Source organism: Penaeus japonicus, unplaced genomic scaffold, assembly GCF_977035675.1.
Source record: "Penaeus japonicus unplaced genomic scaffold, GWHDUDI00000001_assembly GWHDUDI00000024, whole genome shotgun sequence".
NCBI lineage: Eukaryota > Metazoa > Arthropoda > Malacostraca > Decapoda > Penaeidae > Penaeus > Penaeus japonicus.
Window position 1 is genome coordinate 17,798,096 of NW_028234426.1, and position 25,000 is coordinate 17,823,095.

Consider the following 25,000-nt stretch of genomic DNA (forward strand, 5'->3'; position numbering starts at 1 on the left):
CTGACAATGCTTACAATATTGATCACTTTGCTCAATGGTATCTACAATTTGCCATGTACATTGACAGCCCAGTCTTAATCTGCGCCTGATCACTTCTCCGTCTCTTGATCTTAATGCGGAGAGCGTTGGTATCCTTTTCTCGGATGCCATTCTGGCCAGGGACCCAGCTAAAGATGACACGTTTGCCCTGGCCGAGAGTTCGTGTCCCTCCATCCAGGCAATATGGGCTATAGGGTTCCTACGGTGAAGAAAGCCACTACTTGTAGCGAGGAGGCATTCTCTGTGATCTGAATGGATGAAGCTTTATCCCTTGCCACAAAACCAGTGCTTGCAGTATGCGTGATGAAGTAAGGGGTCAACTGAGCCTTCCGTAAAATATATGATGCTAGTCAGAGGAGTGGCCTTTGTGCTGGGCCTTCTCTTGTTTACATATATGATATCTCGATCATGGTCTGTTCCCGTAACAGGTGTAGGATTCAGTCGGGGTGCGGGGGGTCGAAGCCCTTGGGTTTCCAGTGTTTCCTTGAGCTGTAGGCGTAGCATCATGACCATGCGGGACATCCAAGCAAACAACTCTTAATCAAGTTCAGTCCGAGATGCGAATCTGGGGGAACCTGAATGGCATTAGCAAGGAACTGAGCCGCCATACATTCATTCATACATACACACACACACACACACACACACACACACACACACACACACACTATCACACAGTACACATTTACAAATTAACTATACACACAACCACACACATTTTACATATATATATAAATATATATCTCTGTGAGTGTGAACTAGAGTGTAATTATGTGTCGTGTATGTGTGTGTGTAATTGTTAGAGTCTTTAGATATATATAACTCCATATACGCTTACTCGCATATATATATATAAGTTATTATATATCCATATATATATATATATATAATATAACACCCCACCCCACCCCAACACACACATATATATATATATATACAATATATATATATATATATATATATATATTATATATATATATATATATATATTAATATATTATATATATATATATAATATATATATGTTATGTATGTATGTGTGTTGCTGTGTGTGTTTTTAGCGGGGAGTGATTGTGTTGTGGGTACTATACCCCCCCCCCAACCCCCCCTAAACCCCCACCCCAAACCCCCCAAACCACACACACACACATACACCATAACAAAACACCCCCCACCCCCCCACCCACTGTCACTATACCTCTTATTTCAAGCCTGAAAATTTGGCATCAGAACCTCGAACTATAACACCAGTTTGTACGGATGGATAAATATAAAAAATCACCATACATTTGTAGATTATGCTTCTTTACACACTACTACACTGATGTCATGCTTTCATCTCTATATTGCCAAAAACATCGCTACCTACAGGTTATTGCACCATAAATATGGCCAGGATCTATATTGGGCCATCACTGACGCAGAACCGCTTGGAAACCGCACCATCGACTGCGGAGATCCACTCTTCTTCCCGGACCAGATGGTAAGCCTTGCGTTTGTGTGCGTGCATTTTATGGTTTTGATGTTTATTTTATTTATATATATAAATATTATATTTATATATATATTTATTATATATATATATAATGATCTATATACTATATATACATATATATTACATATATATATATACATATATTATATATGTATATATATATACTATATTATATAATATATATTATACTTTATATATATATATATATAGTTATAATTGCATTGGGTATTGCGTTTGTGGACTCAGCAATTCATTGTCGGCTTCCACTGAATTGTGATCCTTCGTTTTCTGCGTTTACTTCAAGATGGAGCAACTTGAAGTTTGTGTTGCGTGGCATATATGTATTTGTATATATATGTATATATATATATATATATTTATATATATATATATAGTTTATATATAATATATATACATACTATATTATACATATATTTACATATATATACTATATATATATACTTATATATATTTATAAATATATTTATTATTATTATTTTACTTTAAATATATTTATACATATTATATACTTAATAATACATATAATATACATCATATATATATATACATTATATATATAGATCGATATATATAATATATATAATATATATATATTTATATATATATATATATATATATTTATAAATGCATATGCGTATTGCGTTTGTGACTCAACAATACATTTTCGTCGTCCATAGAATGGATACTTCGCTTTGTCGTTCTACTTCAGATGGAGCAATAGTTTGTGTGACGTTGCATTTAAGTATATGTGATACTATATATAATATATATCATATAAATATATATATATATATATATATATATATATATATATATATACATCCACCCCCCCCCCCCCCCCCCCCCCCCCCCCCCCCCCCCCCCCCCCCCCCCCCCCCCCCCCCCCCCCCCCCCCCCCCCCCCCCCCCCCTTACATATTTATATACACTTAATATACATATATTTAATATATATATATATATATATATATATATATATATATATATATATATATATATATATATATATATATATAAATGCATATGCGTATTGCGTTTGTGACTCAACAATACATTTTCGTCTTCCACAGAATGGATCTTCGTTTGTCGTTTACTTCAAGATGGAGCACTACGACGACGATTTCACTTTCCACCATGTTATGAAGGTAGGCAGCAGCCAAACGATTTAGGGTCTAGAAGAGGTCCGTCTCATTTTCAGTAAAATAAAGGTTTAATTGCTCTGAGTTGAACACATCTGAAGTTCATGAGTCACTGTTGATGCTGACACTAAACGAATGAACGTTATGTTGTGTCTGATTAAAAGAGAGTTAAGTAGATCCAGAGAAGGGATGGGGTGAGGTCAGGTCACAGCTGATCATACTTTGGGTATGGGGTCCTCCTGTTCCTTTGTTTGCTTGTTTGATATCTGTCCTCCTCTCCCTATCCAACCTAGCCTCCGCGAAACGCTTTCAAGAAACGGCGGAGAAACTCCCTCGAAGAGTAAAATAGGTGTAGAAAATAAAGATGAAAGGCGGGCAGTATGCACACAGTCTACTCCTATATCAAAGTGCATAACTTATAATTTTCCAGACTAAAAACTCAATTTTTACATAAAGAGAGACTGAACGGTCTATTTACCAAATTGGAAAATATGGTAGAGAGTAATGAAGCAAATTACGGAAAAATAGAGTAAAAGAAACACACACAATGGGCTTTTCAATTTCACATGTTACGGTCAAAAATGCAATAGTCATGGATTGTCCTGGTACCAAAGCTTCAAGTGTAAATGTGAAAAATTAAATAGCAGACAGGAAATGGTAAAACGACAAGAAAAAAAAATCCACTGGATATTTTGTTAAACCGAACACAATAACTCAATGCAGTTTAATCGATCATCAATCAGAAAGTGACACATATTATAATTTCTGTAGTTATCAGTTTTCCTAGACAAACCAACGGACGAGGACGCTCACATATAAATAGCCGGTTTCACACTTTTGGGGAAAGAGGAAAACGAAAAGAAGAGCTAAGCATGTATCTAAGTTGTTGTCAGTGTCGATTTTTCGGTATCTGAGCGGTAGGGCCAGAAGAATACTTACAAGTCACGGTAAATTAAACCCATGATTTAGTAGATTGATCAAATAGATAAGTAGTAATGCTAAAAGATTATCCTTGTAACTAAAAGATCAACACATTTTCACCTTTAAATTACTTCAGCCCGAATTCAGTAATGCCATTATACTGAGAATTTTGTCCACAGTGTTTTGGTCTGGATCTACCTACAGCAACGGGATACTCCCCCCCCCCCCACCCCCCCCCTCCCCCCCCCCCCACCCCCCGATCCCCCCCCCCCCCCCCCCCCCACCCCCCCCCCCCCTCCCTCCCCCCCAACCCCGCCCCCAACCCACGCTTAGAGGGCGTTATGTTTTTTCAGTTTTCGTTTCGTGAAGGTCATGTGTTCTTCATGGCCGTTCCATACTCCCGTTTCTCGTAAGTATCTTAGCTTATATAAATGTACGGTATAATTCCATTTTCTTCATAATTCATACAAAGGGATTATGATGATAATGATAAATATCACAACAAAGGATAATACAACTACACTATTGATATTATTAGTTAATTATGGAAATAATATGATAATGAGGATAATGATGTAACACAATGGAACTGCGATTTAAAGAGGATCCGCAACATCCCTATTGTTATTGGGATGGCGTTTTTTCTTTTTGATTCGTCATTGTTTCCACACATTCCTAACTACTTCCAGAGTGCTTTGTCATTCGTTGTCCTGCCAATAGTAGATTTTATCGCTGGACGCCAGTGGTTCCACTTATCCACTGCTGGTATGTCCTTAGCCTTCAAGAAAAAAAGGCTTCTCCTTTCTTTTGATTTGAATTTCCAATTCCCTCACTGTATTCTATCACTGCCTCCTACGCTTGTGAGATTGTATATTGTATATTATGTATACCTGTTACAATTTTCATTTGTTGAGTCGCTATTTAAATAGTCACCGATGTCAGCAGATACGGCTGACATCGATGACATCGGCGTACTGTTTGCACTTGCCCGACAATAAATGTGATTAGCACGTTTGCCCCAGAGGGGGAAGTCAGGTAAGGCAAACCTTCAGGAAAAAGCTGGCCGAGACCCAAACCTCAGTGCCAGAGAAAGAGGGAACCGGCATAGGAGGAATGTTGAATACCTGGAAGCACGGTTGGGGAGTAAGGAAAAGTGGGAAGGGAGAGACCGTAGTATTTTACGATACCGTATGACAGACATCAATACTTTCTACAAAATACAAAATACGTCACCTACAAGAGAGCAGGAAAGGATTCATATGTTTAATATATAAGAGGAAAAGCCTGGGCGAAGCAAGAGAAAATTACAAAGCAAAATTTGAAGCAAGAGTAAACAGGGGTGTCTTTTATGCACGGGCGATAGCTTTACAAGGGGTCCTCAAAATTAACTAAAATACTCTGCATAATTTTGTTATGTCCAAAAGAATCTATAAACTTATAGTTTGATTACATCATACGTACAATGTTCATAGTTCTTCATGTATTTTTTATTAATGTTAAAATGAGCAGTTAAAATGTATTTGCAATAAAAACAACCCTTAATTAGCAATCACTATTTACTAGAATATTAGAAGTATGTTATATGGCACACGCAAAAACAAACACATGTATTAAACAAGTGGCAGGCACATAATAATAATTGGTAGCTAGTACAGGGCCAACCAGATCAACGAAGCACGCATGGCAAATAGGCATGAGAAAAAACATACATGCTTTTTCTTGGTCTACGTAAGTCGAAAAGCAAACAGGAGTTATCTCTGTTTCTCATTATCATGAATGGGTTATACGATCCAGTAACCATGTATATTTGCCTGGCTCCTAATGGAATTATAGTTTTGCTTCCTTATATTTAAACGGAGCACATGTGCACAGCTGCACACGTGGCCCAGCGTCTCCTACCTGTACTACTGCGAATTCACTCATCCAGTCAAGGTGTTTAAAATAGCCGCATGAAGTGAGAGCACACATGACCTAATTATTGTATGTAATAGATTTTTTTTTACCTAAATTGGATCTTTCATAGTTCTTTATTATAATTACAGTAAGTTAATGTGAATGGACTCTATCGTAAAATACGAGTAAGACCATCTTACACACACACACACACACGCACACACACACCTCACAAGAGTGGTCTTACATAATCAAATGTCAAAACAAAAATCTGTTTAGTAATACAATCTTAATACAATAAATCATATTTACATTCATACACACATACCACAGCACATCTCACATATACATACATTCACTACAGTATGCTACACATCAAAGAGTTCTTTCATCTAAATCACATACAACACAACCACATATATACATACATACACACATTAATTATATATATATATATACTATATTATATATATATATATATATATATATATACAATAATATAATCTATATATATACAATATATATATATTATATATACCTATCATATATTATATGTATATAATTTTATATATATATATATAACTTATTATATATTTTTATATATTAGTATATATACCGTATTTATACATATATATATCATATATATATTTATTTAATATAGTATTTATATATAATATGCGCCATATTATATACATATATATTTATATACACAAATGTATATATATATTATACTCTTAGATGTACATAGTTTATACAATATATATTTATTTTTATTTATTTATATATAGCATATTGATATAGATATAAATACTTTGATATACATATATATACAATATATATATAGATATTTAGTAGATATATATATATATATACATACATGTAAATAATCTATTACAATATAATTTAAGTATATATTTATATTATATATACTTATTTTATATATATATATTTTAATATACATGCATTTCATGATATATATAGATATATATATATATATATATATAGTATATTATATTATATATATTTATATATATACATGCATTTATATAAATATATAGGCATAATCTATTATGCGAGTGGTTTAGAGCATCGGACTGAGAATTGACCGAAAGATCTGAGTTCGAGCGTTCGAAGACCCGGCTGCGTGTAGTTGTTGCCCTTGCGGCAAGGAACGTGACCTAGATTGCCTACTTGTGTATACACATATGTGTGATATATACCCATTACAAGATACAATTAGGGCCAGGCTAGGTGGGGTCCCTGGCTATAACCTCTTGGAGAGGCCTAATTCTGCAGTGGATGATACGGCTGAAAAAAAAAAAAAAAAATTTATTTATATACATAGATTTATGTGTTATATTATATACTATATATATAGATAAATATATATAGAGAGTATATTTATATGTATATGCCTATGTATAGGTTTAGATATAAATATAGTTTATATGTGTTCACTTGTGTAGTTTGAAAGACTTTATATATATATATATATATATATTTAGAAATTTATTGATTGTATTTTTGTTGGATAGGGATAGGTATATATATATATTGAGATATATATTTATTTTCATTAATGTTATATAGTTGATATATATGAGATACATAAAGTTATATATATATATATTAATTATTTATTGATATATATTTTTAGTTAGATTCATACATTATATATATATATATATTTATATTTTGATAGATTTATATAGATTCATTATATTTATATTATACTTACAATAAATCTATAGATATATATTATATATATTATTATATATATATACAGATATATATTATTATATATATGTTTTATTACATTATACATACATATATATATATATTTATATATATATATATATATATATATATATATATATTATATATATATATATATTACACATTAGATATATGTATATTACATATACATTCTATATATATATATATATAATATATATATAGTATATAATATTTATATATTTTTATATATATACATACCATTCTATATACATATTATATATATATATATATATATAATATATATATATATACTATTTACATAAATTATATATATATATATAGTATATATATTTTTATATATATATATATTATATATATATAATAATACATACATAATATATATATTATATTCATAAACGTATATATTATATATATATACCATACTTTATATATATTATTTATATCTTCTATATATATATATATATATATATATATATATACATACAAAGATAAGGATAAACATATTGAACCTGAAATTCTGTAGACGGTATCAGCAAATCAGTATCAACCATCTCATGAGATAGAGTTATTTTTCTGTACAGTATTTCTTATCTTATCTATTTTATTTTCATTTATTTTCATATTTTTAAAAATATTTATTTACATATGTCTTTCTGTTGATATGAATCTAGTAAGACGAGTTGGTTGCTAGTTTAATAAAGTTAGCATGGTAAGTTGACAGACCTTTCAATATCCAGGGGTCCGTGGGAAACTCATTTAAATAAAGGGGGTCCTTGGTAATGAAAAGGTTGGGAACCACTGCTTTAAAGTTAAAGCCCTGGGGATTCCCATTTCGTATATATATATATATATATATATATATATATATATATATATACATATATATATATATATAATATATATCATATATTATATATATACACATATATACTGTATGTATATGTATATGTTTCTCTCTCTCACTGTCTGGAATCTTCTGATGCTTTACCCGGACATAGCCGTGGGGAATATATAGAGAAATATACATAACAAACCTTTCAGAAATAATCAAACTTCTTAGTGTTTTGAATAACCAAAGAATTCAAAACTGTTGGCTTTGGTCTACCATAAACTGACAGTACATTTTTTCCCTTGCAGCCCAGGCTTAAAGAACACAAGAGTCCTGGTAATAGCAGATATACCTGGAATGATGTTAAAAGGAAGAACAAAGTACTTGCAGCACAAACAAGCTAATTTCACGTTCCACAGGGCAGCTGTTCATCAAGTAGTGGATTAGTCCCAAATCACATATATAGGGATATTTCAGTTAGAATATAAATATTTTTTGTTATTTGCCTAAAAGAATTTGTTTTTCATTTGTTAGACGAGTTTCAGGTGAATATTTATACAGATGATCTTATCAGATGACAAATTAAAATGGTCATAAACTAATGTCGTGTCTTTTGATCATTCCTACATAATGAATGTTATATGAGAACAGTGGTTCTGAAACTTTTTTCCGTAATATCAGCCTAGACTCACGCAGTCCTTTCTACGACATCCTTTTCTCTAACCGACCCCTCCCCCTTATCCCCGACGAATTTACCTTTGAGCAGAAAACACGTTTGCCTGTTCCGCGAATTACTGGTGTTTGACACGCAATAAATGTAGGTTACATGTTCAACTACCAATATATAAACTCACCGGAGTAATGACTGCAATTAAAAATTCAAATGCAAACCAACGTCCGGAATGGAATGATGATAATTGATAACTTAACAAGACGAGCAAAAATTTTTGTTTTGTAAGGTGGCCTGAGGTAATGTGCGGGGTGGTTTGTCGGGTGATGTGTGTGTTGGTGTTGGTGTGGTGTGTGTGTGTGGTGTTTGTTGGTGTTGTGTTTTAGAGGGTGTAAGTATGTCAGAACTGTTGACTGAGTGTTAGATTGTGTTTGTTTTATTTGAAAGTGTGATTTTGGTAATGTCTTTGTCACACAACTGTGTAGAGAGTGTGGTCTTATTTTATACATAGTGTGAGTGTGTTTATGTATTGTGTGATAGTGTGAGTTATTGAGTAGTTATTACATATTGGGGCTAGACACTACCACAATTTTTGTGTGTTAGTTTTATGAGTTTTTGTAGTTTGTAGAGTTTGTGTGTTATTGTGATTTGTTGTTGATATAATGCTTGATTGAATGATTGTGAGTAAAAGTGTGTGTGTTATGTGTGATAGGGGTGGGGAGAGTGTGTGTTGATAGTGTCTGTGTCAGTGACTGTGTCTGTGTGTGAGTAAGTGTTTTTGAGTGTTTCAGATATGTGTCTGTGTGAGGTGTTTGAGGGGGGGGTGTGGGTGGGAGGGGGGTGGCAGTGTGAGATGGTGAGATTGTGTGTTTGATAGAGAGTTAGAGGTGTTAGTTAGATTGTGATGAGTTGTGAATTGGGTGAGGATTTAGAGATAGTGTGAGAGATTGTTATAGATAGTTAGTGAGTGGGAGAGTGTGTTGTGTGGGGGAGAGGAGGGTGTGTGTTGTGGGATTAGAGTGTAGTTGTGATGGAGAGAGTTTGGGTTAATTTATACATTTTGTTTGATTGTGTGTATTTATAGAATGAGTGTCAGTTTCATGGGTTTGATTGTTTTATATTCTTTGCTAAAGTGGGGGGATACATAGAGGTGCTTATAGTTAGAGAGATATATAGATTAGTAAACTTAGACTATATAAAATAAATATAAATTATATTTATATATCGTTGATATATACAATTTATTATCGTTCGATCTATTCTATCGTTCTTTTAGAGGTTGTTTGAGTGAGAGTGTGATTTAGTGAGGGTGTTGGGTTGGAGTGGGATTAGACTTATGTGATATATTGTTGATATGTATGTAAATATTGTTTTAGAATGAGATTGTTAGATATAGTTGTGATGATTGAGTGTTAGAGTTATAGTTTGTCTATATAGATAAGGGGATACACACAACACACTCTCACACCACACACAAACACATATATTTTGAGTGAGTTGTGTGTGTGTATATATTATATACTATTTAATAAATATATATTTATATATTATATATATAGTTATTTAATATATAGTGTTATTATATTTTTATATGTTAGGTGTGTGTGGGTGGGTGTGGGGAGGTGTGTGGGTGTTTGTTTGTGGTTGGCTACTCTGGATTTTTGAGGGTAGGTGTAGGTTGGTGTGTGTTGTTATTTTGTGATATATATTTGTGTGTGTGTGTGTGTGTGTGTGTGTGTGTGTGTGTGTGTGTGGGGGTGGGGGGGTGTGTGTGTGGGGGGGGGTGGGGTGGGGGGTGGGTGTGTGCGAGTGTGTGTGTGTGGGTGGGTGTGGGCGCGTGTGTGTGTGTGTGCGTGTGTGGGTGGGTTGTGTGTGTGTGTGTGTATGTGTGTGTGTGTGTGTGTGTATGTGGGTGGGTGTGTGGGGGTGTGTGTGTGTGTGTGTGTGTGTGTGTGTGTGTGTGTGGTGGGTGTGGGTGTGTGGTGTGTGTGTGTGTGCTATCTATACATTAGACTTACATATTTATATTATCGATATTTATATAGATATATAGAGTAATATAGTTAGAGTGTTTGATTTTTATTTTTTAGTTTGATGGTATCACCAACCGATAGGTGTATATACTTGTAAATTTATGTATTATTGATGGATTTAGATACATTTATATACATTCATAATACATACACAGATATATAGTGATATATATATTTAGATATATATTATATATTTATATTATTTATGGGTGTGGGTTGTATCATTATTAGATTCAAAAGTTTATATATTTATATTTTATATATATATATATATATATATATATATATATATAGTATTATACAACACACACATATGTTTATACACACACACACACACACAATCATATTAGATTTATTATTTTTATATATATATATAGATATATAACTATATATTATATATATATATATACATACAATATATACATTCATATATATATATTATTTATATTTACTATATATTTATATATATATATAATTTATATATTATGTATATATGTGTGTGTGGGTGTGTGTGTGTGTGTGGGTGTGGTGTGTGTGTGTGTGTGTGTGTGTGTGTGTGTGTGTGTGTGTGTGTGTGTATAATCATATGTGTGTGTGGGTGTGTATATATATTTATATATCATTTATATTTATATATATATATATATATAGATTGTATGTGATTTATATGTATATATATGTATATCTATATGTTTTTCTACATATTGTAAAGAGATGATATATATAGATGTATATTCTATGTATATATATTTATATATATTATATATGTATATATAATTTATACATATATGTATATAGGCTATATAATATATTATATATTTATATAATATATAAATATTTTTATATATTATATATGTTTACATTATGTAGATATATTTATATATAATATATATGTATATCATATATGTATATATTTTATTTATATGTATATATATATACATATAATATATACATATATATACATATAGGTACCTATATATATCATATACATATAACATATATACATATATATTTTATATTATATATATACTGATATTATATATTCTATATATATAATTCTAAATATCTATTTATCGATCTATGGTATCTATATCTATATTTGGGGTTTATATAGATATATATATTATATGAGATATATATATATATATTATTTATATAGAGTTGGGTATATTTGTAGAATATATTATTTAGGTTTTTATATATGGTATGTATATATATGCATGTATATATGTGTATGTATATTTTAGTATATAGATTTATATATTTATATATATATAGTTTATGTGATATATATTTAGTATATGTATATATATATATACATAATTAATAATTATTATTAATGTATGATGGGTGATATATATATATATAGAAAGATATATTTATATTTGATGTATATATATAGATATATTTTTATATTGATTAATGTAAATTAATGTATATGATATATTTTATATATGTTTAAGTAATATATTATATAATAGATAGATTTAATTGTATATGGATGTATTATATGATCGGTTATAAGAGTCTATTTTATATATGATATTATATCTATATATGTAAATGCTTATGTATATATTAATGTATATGTATATATATGAATGTAATGTATATAGATGTATATGTATATATGTATTATATTTATATATTGTATATAAGACCCTTGATATGTAGATATATATGTAGATATGATATTTATAGATATATTTTAGTATATAGATTTTTGTGGTATATGTATATGTATATGTATATATTATATTGGTATATGTTGGAGTGGTATATGTATAAATATATTTATTTAAGGTATTTTAATGTGTATAGAGATTATTTTATATATTTTGAGTATATATATAGTATGTATTTATAATATATAAATATGTATATATATACATTATTATTTACTTATATATACATATGTCACAGATTTTATATATTTAATTATATACAGTCTTACAACTATAATATATATATTATAGATATATATATATATGTATATATATGTTAATATATACATGTACATTTTATGTAGAGGATATATGTAAATATATGTATATACAATGTACATTTATGTAATATAAAGAGTTTGTATATATATTCATCTATGTATTATACATACATATATATATATATATAAATGTATGTGTGTGTGTAAACATTATATATATAGACATGTAGTTTTATATATTGTTAATATTATATTATATTATATATATTTATATATAGTATTATATTTAGTATATAACTATATATATATATAACAGATATATATATACTATATTGTACTCATCATATATATATAGATATAATATATATATATATTATATATATATATATATATATAGTGATATATTATATAGTACGATTTTTATATAGTATATAGATATATATATATATATATATATATATATATCTTATATTTATATTGTAATAGTACAATTATATATAATTTTATACATATATTTATATATATATAATATATAATATATATATATTTATATATATTTTGTGATAGTATTAGATCTATATATATATAATATATATATAATATATAACATAACATATATGGAGATAAACCCATATACTCACAAAAAACACTGATTTTATTGGAAGACAATGAGAAACAGTTTCAGTCATCTTGGATCATTTCCTACACAAAACACACACACACACCACACACCAACAACAAAAACACACACACACACACACACACAAACACGACACACACACACACACAGCACACAACAAACAACACACACACACACACTCACACACACACACACACACAACACACACACACACACACACACACACACACACACACACAAACAACACACACATATATATATATGTGCTATAGTTTTATATATATATATTAATATATATATATATATATATATATATATATATATATACATATATATATATATATATATATATATATATACATATATATATACATGCCAGATATAAAGAGAAATTGAGAAGAAAAAGTAAAGGAGTGGCTGTGAAAAGCAATGAATCAACACCTATGTAAATCAATCAGGAACGAATGGAGATCAAGAAATTATATAATTTGAACTTTAACATTAAACATAAGCATGATGTAGCACTGCTTTGCATAATTACCAGCAATCAAGAAAGTCTGATCCCCTTCTTTAAGTGCCAAAAGAGATGCAGATTTATTTCCAGCAAACGCACGTTTCTCATTTGCTTGTCTGATCGGTGGATTTGCCGCTGCGGTCGTTGTGAAAAGTCGCGTCTGGAGCGGTATAGCTGCAGCATCTTGTCCTTTGACGGAAGCTTCTGGACCACCATTTCTGTGAACGGTTTCTGATGTGTTTTCTTCGTCTTCCATCCCCTCATGTTCTGATTGTTAGTTCTTGCAGACTGATGTTTAGCTTTATGAAAGTAGTCAATCAACCAGTTGGAAATGTGCATCTATTTGGTTGTTCTCACCGAAAGAGGTTCCAGTGCCACCTGTCCGGCATACTAGTTTTAGTTCAGAGGGACGTGTCGTGGACGCGGACGTGTCGTGCTTGTCAGTCGCTGGACATGTTTTCACTTTCCTTTGTTAGACAACCACTGATATCGGTCTCACACGAAAGTGTAACGTTCTCACTGCCATCACCTATTTAATTGTCGTATTGGAATGATGTATTGCCGAGCTTGAAGAATTATCGTTTCAAAAGAATTGTAGAAATGATGAATAGCAAGTGAGTGAACTTGTATAGGCAGAGCTGCATTCTGTTACGCGGGTGAGCGAAATAACGTGGTTGTGTGGTCTATGCCCGAAAGGAATGCAAGATTCTCACTCGCATAGGCTATAACTAGGTAGTTTCTCTTGTTTATCTATTTTAAATCATTTAAGCTATCTGAACCACCGTTTTACTTATTATGGGCTTTAGTTTTGTAATTCCCTTTGTTCCTTTTCTTCCTTTGTTTATGCTCTATGACATCATAGAGCATAGACTAAGAGTTATACATGTACTTTGTATTTATTACATTCACGAGTAAATCAACATAAAACACATATCCTACACTGGGAATGATTTGTCCTCCCAAAACCAATGATACTGTTTGATCACTCGTATAAAAATGCCATCTGTATGGACTAGGAAGACCAGAATAAACATGGTCTCAGGACTAAAATCAACGCATTCAAAGGGATCCAAAAAAGTGAGAGCTCACTCCAAAGGCTGATGGCGCCTCGGTGGCGGGAAATAATAATGGAAAAAAGTAATTTTTAAATAATACTGTTTAAAATAATGCAAGAATAAAGATGAGGCAAATGAAAACAAAGCCAAGAGTAAAACAACTAATTAGCTTTGATTTATTTTTTTTTCCGTTACAGATACTGTTTGATGAGTTGGGGCTCTAGCGGCATCTATTGCGACTCGCAAAGAAAATGGCTCGTCTGTGGGAAAGAGTTGGATTATCTCTTCCCTTTTTTCTAGAGGTGACAATCGTATTTAATAGCGATCCACTACACAAGCCTGGGTGATTGTTGCAGTCCCAGTGATTTCCTTTCCTACTCCAGTGAGGGATAACCATGCCCTTAAACAAGTCTGGTGTGTTGGTACTTGATTGCCAGATGGCAACCAGGACAACATGCAATTCACAAGCCATGGTTTACCACCAGACTTCAGCAGGGGTGTCGCAAATAACAGCTTCCTTGCCACATTTCAATGTGGAGAATGACAGGCAATGGCACCATTTATTCACCCGTATCCAGTTCAGGAACTCAAAATCCTCTCACACTTTAACCAGATCTGAGATGATATTTTTGCTACTGAGCGACCTGCTGGCATCTATGGGGAGGGGCTTTGAGATAGGCTTTCTGAGGGCCTGGCAGGCAGGATCAAGGTCATTTACTTAGAATAGCTTGCAATCTTCTCAGCAAGATTCCTGATATGAAGTTCCCTGTCTTTCCTCAGTAACGTCAAGTCCTGGGTACCAGGGAAGGATTCAAATCCAGATCATCAGACGAGCAGTAAAGTACACATCCGTGGCCTTTACTGTTTCCTGCGGGATACAGATCTGCCTTGTTCTTGGACAGTCTTCAATGGATTGTATCAATGTTCTGTGTAATGACAGATAGCATACGGGGCATCCATTTTCTAGTTAGGAACACAAGACGGGCATCAGTAAGACCTGCATGGAACACTAGACAGGTTTTATTTCAGAGGTAGGGAGCGTCACGCGCCATATACAAGTCTTTATTGCTCTCTTTCATTCACTAATTATGAAATTAGTCTTTTTTGTCCCTCATTGTGTTATTAACAATCATTCTAATGGAAGTGTTACAGTTTCGTAAGCAAAAACGGAAGAAATAACCATCCCCAACGGAAAAATATGAAGAGATGGAGAAGAGGAAGGCGACCTGTATGTAAGGCTTCGAGAGCCACAGCACAAACCAGCCATATGACACAGGGTCACACTGCAGCCACTGCACATGATCTGGTTCATATTCCTCTTCTCATGCTACCTGGTACTTTAGAGTCGGAGGTCGGCATCTTGCTCTCTGAAATTGGTGGATGGGTGCCAATCAAGGCTTTCTTTCCTGTTAGTGACATGAGAGAGTTGTGCTATTTATGTTTCGGATTTTAAAAGGGTAATAATAAAAAAAATTATGCTATTTTCCACCATCTGTCACTAAATCTTAATATCACTCCTAACACGATTGTAAAAATAATTATAAAAAACCTTGATGGATAAAAAACAATAATTTACTCGCGTCGGCACGTTCATGTCACCTGTATTCTACGACTGCAAAAAGGCATTATTGCGCTAATAATGAGAACAGACTAGTGGGTGAAGCTAAAGGTATCCTACAAAAGCTAAATAAGCTGTGAAGAAGCTTGCTAAATCAATCACACCGGAATGAAAAGAAAGTAAAATTTAGATCTCATTTTATCTAATCAGCAGACGTAAAGTATGGCCACAAAAATCACCAATAAAAAGGTTCATGAACAAGATCTCCATTTGTTCATGGGCATTTGATACATATCTATCCCTGCCTTGACACTTTAGTACAATACAATATGTACAATACAGTTTGCAAGTAATATAATGGTAAATCTTCAAATGCCTTCGCGGGTAGTATCAACAGATAAATGCTAATTGTTAATCTGCACTTTGTACCAAGCTTCGTCAACATGCTCATAAATAAATGATTAATATGCTAAGGGACCTGAGCCAAACAATGATTATTCCAGCCTAGGCTAGTGGGTATGCAGCCTACATTTAATTCTGATAATCTTCACAACAAATAAGCCGAGAGAGGTCTGGCCAGCTATATCAAAGAGAACAATGATAATACAAAATGTAAAAGGGGAAATGATTATCCAACCACTATGAGAAAAAACAAGTTTTATTGTGCGTACATAAAGTAAGATATTTACTTATACAACATTAGTCACACTGAGCAAAAAAAAAAAAAAATCTTTGGCCAGTGTTATTTCCTAGAAAGCAAAGGAAATGACTATCATTTTCTTCAAACTTTGATTTCATGACCGTCATTCATCTCCCCAATGACATTCCCCAAATCAGAAGAGAAGGAAGTCGTTGATCCAGATTACAGAGCTGTATCTACCCCAACCAAAAATACCTCAACAACTTGATCAGGTAAGGATAAGTTTAAGTCAGATTTGCGGAGCAGATACTTCGCTGGGCTTACATGCACTGAGGCGTGCCCGCCTGTGTCAGCGTGTGCTGACTCGTGAGAGAATATGCCAACAAGTGTTGACTCGATCTGAGCTTGGTCCGGCGACAGTGGAAACTCATGAGCTTGGACAGGGATCGATCTGCAGACCACGGGGATGCGAGGTCGGCGCACTATCCATTGGCTACTTGATCAGAGACCTTGGTCTCACAAAGTCCTGTTAAATGAAAGTGTGCATGCCGCAAATCAGAGGAAGCGTCACTAGCCTGGTAAATTTCAGAAATATTGTCATCCTGGTCGCAAAAGCAAAGTTTGAAGGAAATGTCAATTTTTCATACCATTTAGACGTTAGCAAATAGGAAGTAACAGTTGCTACCCAAGGAAAAACTTTATATTTCCAATCTTCAACCTCAAAATCAAAATCATATGTAACCATTCGCACGAATATATCAGAAATTTCATTAAACTCTTATGCAACACCACTGTATGTGTAATTGTAAGTATATATGTGTGTGTGCAGGTGTATTTTGTTTGTGTATGGGTGTGTAATTATGTCCAAATATTCTGTCATGTATTTGTTGAACTGTTAGCTTTGGAGCTTGTGTGCTTGATTGTAAGTATAAACTTCCATTGAAACTCAGAGCAGGGCAGCAGGTAAAGGTGGACTGAATAAAAAAAACAGAAAGGAATGCAAATCACCATAACATACAGTGTAGTACACAATTAATGTATTGGAACTTCCCCTGTACATATTTCAATACTGTTGACAATAGTACTTACAATGTTTGCCTTGAAAGTTGTTACTTTGATTTTGTCATACCAAGACCAGCCAGTAATGCCTGAGTCAACTGGGACCTCTGGATAGACATGGTATCTTGCTCTCTTTGTTTGTCCTCTTGTGCTTCATCTGCAAGTTCAACACTTCCTTCCGTCATATCATTTTCATCATCGTCATTCAGTGGGAAATCGTTTTCATTTTGAACAACTGACTTCAAGGAACAATCTGCAGCGGATCTTATAGGTGGTTCCCCCTCTGACTTCTGATGAATTCGGCCCTCGTTGCTCCAGACTCGTTTACCACAAGTAAGCATACTTCTGAAAAGGAGTTTAATACAACGAACTAACCCAATATTGAATAAGTCAATATGAAAAAAATACACACTCAAAATCTGTTAAATCAAAATTACACTACATTACCTGCTGATCATGGCGTTGTTCATAGATGTGCTTGTAGTCAGGTGAGTACTTGTTGAGGGAGCTGATGACTGAGCATCATCAGAACCCATGCTGGGTACAGTAGATGTGCTCAGGTATGTTTCCTGAAGTTCATTATTGACTTTTTCTTCAGAACTCGAATTATTTAGGGAAACACTAAAGGGTTTAAAGGGAATAGCACCATCCTCAAGAGCCTGAATAACATAATCATCAAGAAAGCTTAAAGTTAAATCTGTTTTTGTTTTTTTGCATAAAATATTTTCTTGGTTCTTGATAACCTGTACACTTAAGTTTGGATAACCAAGCCACAAATAAATTTCATTTGCTAATTCCCTAAAAATAAGACCAAAACTGTTGTTTGTTATATATGTTTGTAGGTAAGAAAGTATGTCTAAACGAACCATCTCATCATTTAGTCCAATATTCTTAAGGCACTCAAATACAGAAACATCATTTTCATTCAAATCATTCACAAGTAAAATTTTTTCTAGCAACAAGTCTGTAAAATACTTGGAGACTTGTTTGGGATCTCTAGAATACTGCAAATTGAGAACAGAAGCTATAAGATTTATGTAAACCAAAGATAACTTTTCTTTGCTAAATATTTTCAAAAGTAATTCTTGAGATGCTTCAGTTGTTGACTTTATACTTCGTTCTTCAGTAAATCCTAAAAAGAAGGCAAACGTGCATTATAATTATGTCTCTGATGGACAGCTAAAACTATATGAAATAGTTAAAAATATACTTCAAAGTGTGTGCGTATCTCTTTGTCTGCATGTAAATAAATATATAATGTTACGTAGACATGTGCCTTGAGTAAGGCCAATAAGAGAGATAGTAGGAAAATAACAGAGAGAGAGAGAGAGAGAGAGAGAGAGAGAGAGAGAGAGAGAGAGAGAGAGAGAGAGGAGGAAGAGAATGAAGAGAGAGAGGAGAGAGAGATGAGGAGAGAGAGAGGTGAGAGAGAGAGATGGAGAGGGAAGAGGACGAGAGAGAAGAGAGGAGAGAATGAAGAGAGAAGGTGGAGAGAGGGAGAGAGGAGCGGAGAAAGTTGGAGGAGAGAGAGAGATGGAGAGAAGGAGGAGGAGAGGAGAGGGTGAGAGGAGAGAGGAGAGGAGAGGAGAGAGGAGACGGGGGGAGGGAAAAAAGAGGGAGGATTGGGGTGAGAAAGGCCCTAGAGGAGGCAGAGGAGAGAGAAGAGGAGAGAGGAGGGAGAGAGAGAGGGGAGGCGCGGAGGAGGAGGGATGAGAAGTAGGAGAGAGAGGGAGGAGAAGAGGGACGGAGAGAGACGGAGAGAGGGATGGAAGAGAGAAGGAGAAAGGAGAGAGAAGAGAGAGAGAGAGGAGAGGAGAGGATAGGGAGTGAGAGAGGGGGAGGGAGGAGGAGAGGGAGAGGAAGAGAGGGAGAGAGAGAGAGGAGAAGAATAGATGGGAAGAGGAGAAGAGAGAGAGAGAGAGGAGAGAGAGAGAGAGAGGAGAGGAACGGAGAGAGGAGAGGAGAGGGAGGGATGGGAGGAGAAAGATGAGAGGACCGAGTGAGAGGAGGAGAGAAAAGGAAGGGAGAGGTGGAGGAGGAGGAGAGAGAGGAGAGGAAAAAGAGGAAAGAGGAGAAGGGAGAGAGAGAGAGAGAGGAGAGAGAGGAGAGAAGGAGAGAGAGGAGAGAGGGAGAAGAGAGAGAGAGAGGAGGAGAGAGGGAATAAAAGAGAGAGGAGAGGATAGAGGAGAGGAGGAGAGAAGGGGGGGAGGAGGAGAGTGAGGAGAGGAGAGAGAGAGGAGTGAGAGACGGAGAGGAGAGAGAGAGCAGAGGGAGAGAGAGGGGGAGAGAAGGAGGGAGGGGAGAAAAAAAAAGTGAATGAGAGAGAGGAGAGAGGAGGAGAGAGAGGAAGAGAAAAAGAGAGGAAAGGAGGGAGAGAGAGGAGGAGAAGAGGGGAGAGAGAGGAGAGAGGGAAGATGGGGGGAGAGAGAAGGGGGAGAGAGGAGAGAAGGAGGAAGAGGAGCGAGAGAGGACGGGAGAGAAGAGGAGAGGTGAAGAGAGAGAGAGGGAGGAGGACGAAGAGAAGAGAAGGAGGGGAGATGGAAGAGGAGGAGGAGGAGAGGGGAGGAGAGGAAAGGAAGGGGAGAGAGAGGAGGAGAGGAGAAGGGGAGAGAAGGGAGGAGAGACTGATGGATAGAGGGAGGAGGCGAAGTAGGAGAGAAGGAGGAGAGGAGAGGAGAGGAGATGGATAAGCGGAGAGTGAGGAGGAGAGAAGGAGAGAGAGAGAAGGGGAGAGGAGAGGAGGGGGAGGAGGAGGAGAGAGGTGGTAGGAGAGAGGAAGGAGAGAGAGAAGGAGGGAAAAGAGGAGAGGAGGAGGAGGGAGCAGAGAGAGAGGAGAGAGGAGGTGTTGAGAGAGAGAGCGAGGAGAGGCAAGGAGAGAGAGAAGGAGTGAGAGGAGAGAGAGCGAAGGAGGAGAGGGAGATGACGGAGGAGGAGAGAGGAGAGGGAGAGGTGGAGAGGAGCGAAGATGAGGGAGAGGGAGAGGGAGAGGGAGTAGAGAGAAGAGAGGAGAAAGGGCGAGCACAGGAGAAGAGGACGAGAAGGAGGAGAGAGAGAGGGAGTGAGGAGGGGGAGAAAGGAGAGGAGAGGGAGAGGAGGGGGAAAGGAGGGGAAAGAGGAGGAAGAAAGGGGAGAGGAGAGAGAGGAGAGAGAAAAAGGAGGAGAAGAGGAGAGAGGAAGGAGAAGAGAAAGGAGGAGGAAAAGGGAGAGGAGAGAGAGCAGGAGGAGGTGAGAAGAGGAGGGAGAGAGGGAGGGGAGAAGAGAGGAGAAGAGAGTAGAGGTAGAAGGAGGAGAGGAGTGAGAGGAGGACGAAGAGAGGGGAGAGATGGAGGAGAGAAGAAGAGATGGGAGAGAGGAGAGGAGAGGAGAGGGAGTGAGCAGGAGGGAGGAGGACGAGAGGGCCTAGAGGAGGAGGATGAGTGGAGGAGAAAAAATTAAAGGGGATGAGGAGCGCAATATTATAGGAAGATCTGGAGGAGAGGGAGGAGAGAGAAGGAGGGGGAGAGAAACGGAGGAGAAAAGGAGGAGAGAGAGTGGAGAAAAGGAGAGAGAGAAGGTGCGGAGAGACGAAGGAGAGGAGAGAGGAGAGGAGAGCATTAGAGAGGATAGGAAGAAGGGAGGGAGGGGAGGAGAGAGGAGGGATGAGGAGATGAAAGACGGAGAGGAAGGGGGACGAGAAGGAGGATGAGGACAGGAGAGAGGGGAGAGGAGAGGAGAGGGTAGAAGAGGATGGGAGAGTGGGAGGCGAGTAGGAGAGAGAGAGGAGAGGAAGGAGGAGAGGAGAGGAGGCGAGAGGAGGACGAGGAAGGAGAAGGAGAGAGGGAGGAAGGAGGTAGAAGAGAGAGAGAGGAGGAGAGGAGAGAGAGAGAGAGGAAGGGGAGAGAAAGGGAGGAGAGAAGGAGGAGAGGGAGAGAAGGAGAGGAGGAGGAGAGAAGGAGAGGAGAGGAGAGGAAGGGTATGTGGAGAGGGAGGAGATGGAGGAGAGAGAGGCGAGAGGAGAGAGCAGGAGAGGAGAGGAGAAGTGGCAGAGGAAGAGAAGAAGAGGGAAAGGGAGGAGAGGAGCGATGGAAGAGAGAAGAGGAAAAGAGAGAGAGAGGGAGATGCGGAAAGCAACTGGGGGGAGGGAGGAGGAGGAAGCGAAAGAGGAGAGAGGAGAGAGGAGGGAGAGGGCGAGAGGAGGAGAGAGGAGGGAAGAGAGAGAGGAGCGGAGAGGAGAGCGAAGGAGGAGAGACCCAGAGGGAGAAAGGAGAGAAGAGGAGAGAAAGTGAAAGAGAGAGTAGGGAGGAGGGAGGAGGGAGAGAGAAGAAGAGGAGAGAAGGAGAGGAAGAGAGGAGGAGGGAGAGAAGAGGGAGAGAGGAGGAGAAGAAGGGGAGAGAGGAAGAGGAGAAGAGGAGAGAGGAAAAGGAGGTGAGAGAAAGAGTGAGAGAGAAGAGGACGGAGAAGAGGAGAAAAGAGAGAGGAGGATGGGATGAGGAGAGAGGAGGAGAGAGCAGGAGAGAAGGAAGGAGAGAAGAAGGAGAGAAGGAGGAGAGAGACGAGGGGAGGGAGAGAGGAGGAGAGAGGAGGGGGAGAGAGAGGAGTGTCCGAGGAGAGCAGAGAGGAAGAGAGGAAGGGGAGAGGAGAGGAGAAGAGAGAAGGAGAGGAGGAGAGGAGAAGAAGATAGAGAAGGAGGAGTAGAGAGAGGAGAGAAAAGAGGAGAGAGAAGAGGAGGGAGAGAGGAGGAGGAGAGTAGGAGAGAGGGAGGAGTGAGAGAAGGACGCGGAGAAGGAGGAGAGGAGAGGAGAAAGGAGAGAGGGGAAGAGAGAAGAGAAGCAAAGGGGGAGGGAGGAGAGAGCGAGAAGGAGGAGAGAATGTGAGAGGAGAGACGGGAGAGGAGATGGGGGCGTAGAGGATTGTGGTAGATGGGAGAGTGAGAGCGAACGGTGAAAGAGAGAGAGGAGAGAAGGAGCGAGGCGAAGCATGGTGAGGAGAGGAGAGGAGAGGAGAGGAGAGAAGGGATGGAACGGGGTGAGATGGAGGAGTAAGGAGGAGGAGGGGTAGGAGGAGAGGAAGGAGGAGAGGGGAGGAAGGGATGGGTAAGGGGTTGGGAGGGAGGAAGGTTGAAGAGAAGGAGGAGAGAAGGAGAGTTTGAAAGGAGGTGAGGAGAGGCGAGGAAGGAGAGGAGGAGAGGAGAGGGAGAGAAGGAGAGAGAGGGAGAGGAGTTTCGTAGAGAAGAGGAGAGAGAGAGGTGGTGAAGAGGAAGGATGGGAAAGGGGGAGGGGGGAGAGAGGTAGGATAGGAGAGGAGAGAGGAGAGGGGTATTGGAGGAGGATTGTTATAGGGGAAAGGGTAATGGTGGAGGAGGAGGAGAGACGGAGGAAGAAGGAGGAGATGAGAGAGAGAGGATGGGCAAGGGGAGAGGAGAGAGGGGGAGGAGGAGAAGAGGAGAGGAGAGGAGAGTTGGGTGAGAGGTTGAGTGGAGGAGAGTGATTTGAGCGACGAGAGGATCGAGAGATGAGAGAGAGGAGGGAGAGGAGAGGGAGGAGAGAGAGGAGAGAGAAGGGATGGGAAAGGGGGAGTAGAAGGAGGGAAGAGACGTGAGGAGAGGTGAGAGGATGAGGGAGAGGAGAGCGGGTTGGGAAAGGGGTAGGGAGGAGGAGAGAATTGGGGAAGAGGAGAGGAGAGAGGTTGAGGAGAGGAGGGAGATGGCTGAAAGATGAGAGAGGAAGAGAAGAGAAGGAGAGAGAGAGAGGGAAGGAGGAGGTAGAGGACGAAGAACAAGAGAGAGAAAAGAGAGGAGACAGAGGAAGGAGGAGACGACGAAGGAGGAGAAGCGGACGGAGGAAGGAGAGAGAGAGGAAGGGAGGGAGAGGAGAAAGAGGAGAGAGAGAAGCGAAGAGGAGCAGAGAAGGAGGAGAGGGGGAGGAGAGGAAGGGGAAAGAGGAGAGCGAGAGGAAGGGCTGGGAAAGGAGGAGGGGGAGGGAGAGAAAAGAAAAGAAGGGCGAATTGGAGGAGAGGGGGAGGAGAGGAAGTAGGAGTCGAAGGAGGAGGAGTAGGAGAGAGTTGGAAGCGAGGAGAGGAACTGAGAGGAAGGATTGGAGAGGAGAGAGGAGGAGAGAGAGAAGAGGAGTAGAGGAGGGAGAGGAAGGAGGAGAGGAAGGGATGAGAAAGGGGGATGGTGGGGAGAGAGGGGGAGAAAAGGAAGGACCGAGAGAAAAGAAGGGGAGAAGGAGGGAGGGAAGGAGGAAAAATGAGTGAGAGATAGGAAGGGAGGAGAAGGGAGAGGTAGGGGGAGGGCAGAGGAGAGTAATGAGAGAAGGAGGAGAGGAGAAGAAGGGGAGGCGGAAGAGAGGAGGAGAGGGAGGGAGGGGAGAGGAGAGAAGGAAGAGATGAGAGAGAAGATGGAGGAAGAAGGAGAGAGTAGAGGAGAAGAGGAGAGAGTAGAGAGAGTGGAGGAGAGGTAGAGGCGAAGAGGAGGAGAACTGAGTGAGACGAGAGAGAGGAGAGGAGGAGAGGAATAAGAGAGAGAGAAGAGAGAGGGAGAGAAAGGAGGAGAGAAGAGGAGAGGGAGAGGAAGAGGAGAGGAGGAGGAGAGAGAGGTAGAGGAGAGGAGAGGAGAGGAGAGGTAAGAGGAAGAGCGAGGAGGAGGAGAAGAGAGCGAGGAGGATGAGAGAGGAGAGAAGAGAGGAGAGGAGAGAGAACGGAGGTAGGCGGAGAGTGGAGAGGAGAGAGAGAAAGATGGTGAGAGGAGAGACCAGAGGAGAGAAGGAGAGTTTGAGGTATAAGTTTTTCCCTCAGGAGAGGAGAAGAAGGAGG

General features: G+C 37.5%; 2 protein-coding genes across 2 annotated transcripts in view; one reads left to right on the forward strand and one right to left on the reverse strand.

Moving 5' to 3' along the window:
• The window catches only part of LOC122243237 (uncharacterized), a 22,401-nt gene extending 13,705 nt beyond the window's left edge, over positions 1 to 8,696 (forward strand). Inside the window, exons 8-10 of the mRNA XM_086550787.1 lie at positions 1,411 to 1,522; positions 2,625 to 2,699; positions 8,403 to 8,696. Coding sequence (XP_086406913.1) covers positions 1,411 to 1,522; positions 2,625 to 2,699; positions 8,403 to 8,498 — 283 coding nt within the window. The 3' untranslated portion in view covers positions 8,499 to 8,696. The remainder of the gene's footprint in view (positions 1 to 1,410; positions 1,523 to 2,624; positions 2,700 to 8,402) is intronic.
• An 8,457-nt stretch (positions 8,697 to 17,153) lies between these two features.
• The window catches only part of LOC122243235 (AP-4 complex subunit epsilon-1), an 85,640-nt gene continuing 77,793 nt past the window's right edge, over positions 17,154 to 25,000 (reverse strand). Inside the window, 3 exon segments of the mRNA XM_086551140.1 lie at positions 17,154 to 18,553; positions 18,656 to 19,340; positions 23,127 to 23,198. Coding sequence (XP_086407266.1) covers positions 18,259 to 18,553; positions 18,656 to 19,340; positions 23,127 to 23,198 — 1,052 coding nt within the window. The 3' untranslated portion in view covers positions 17,154 to 18,258.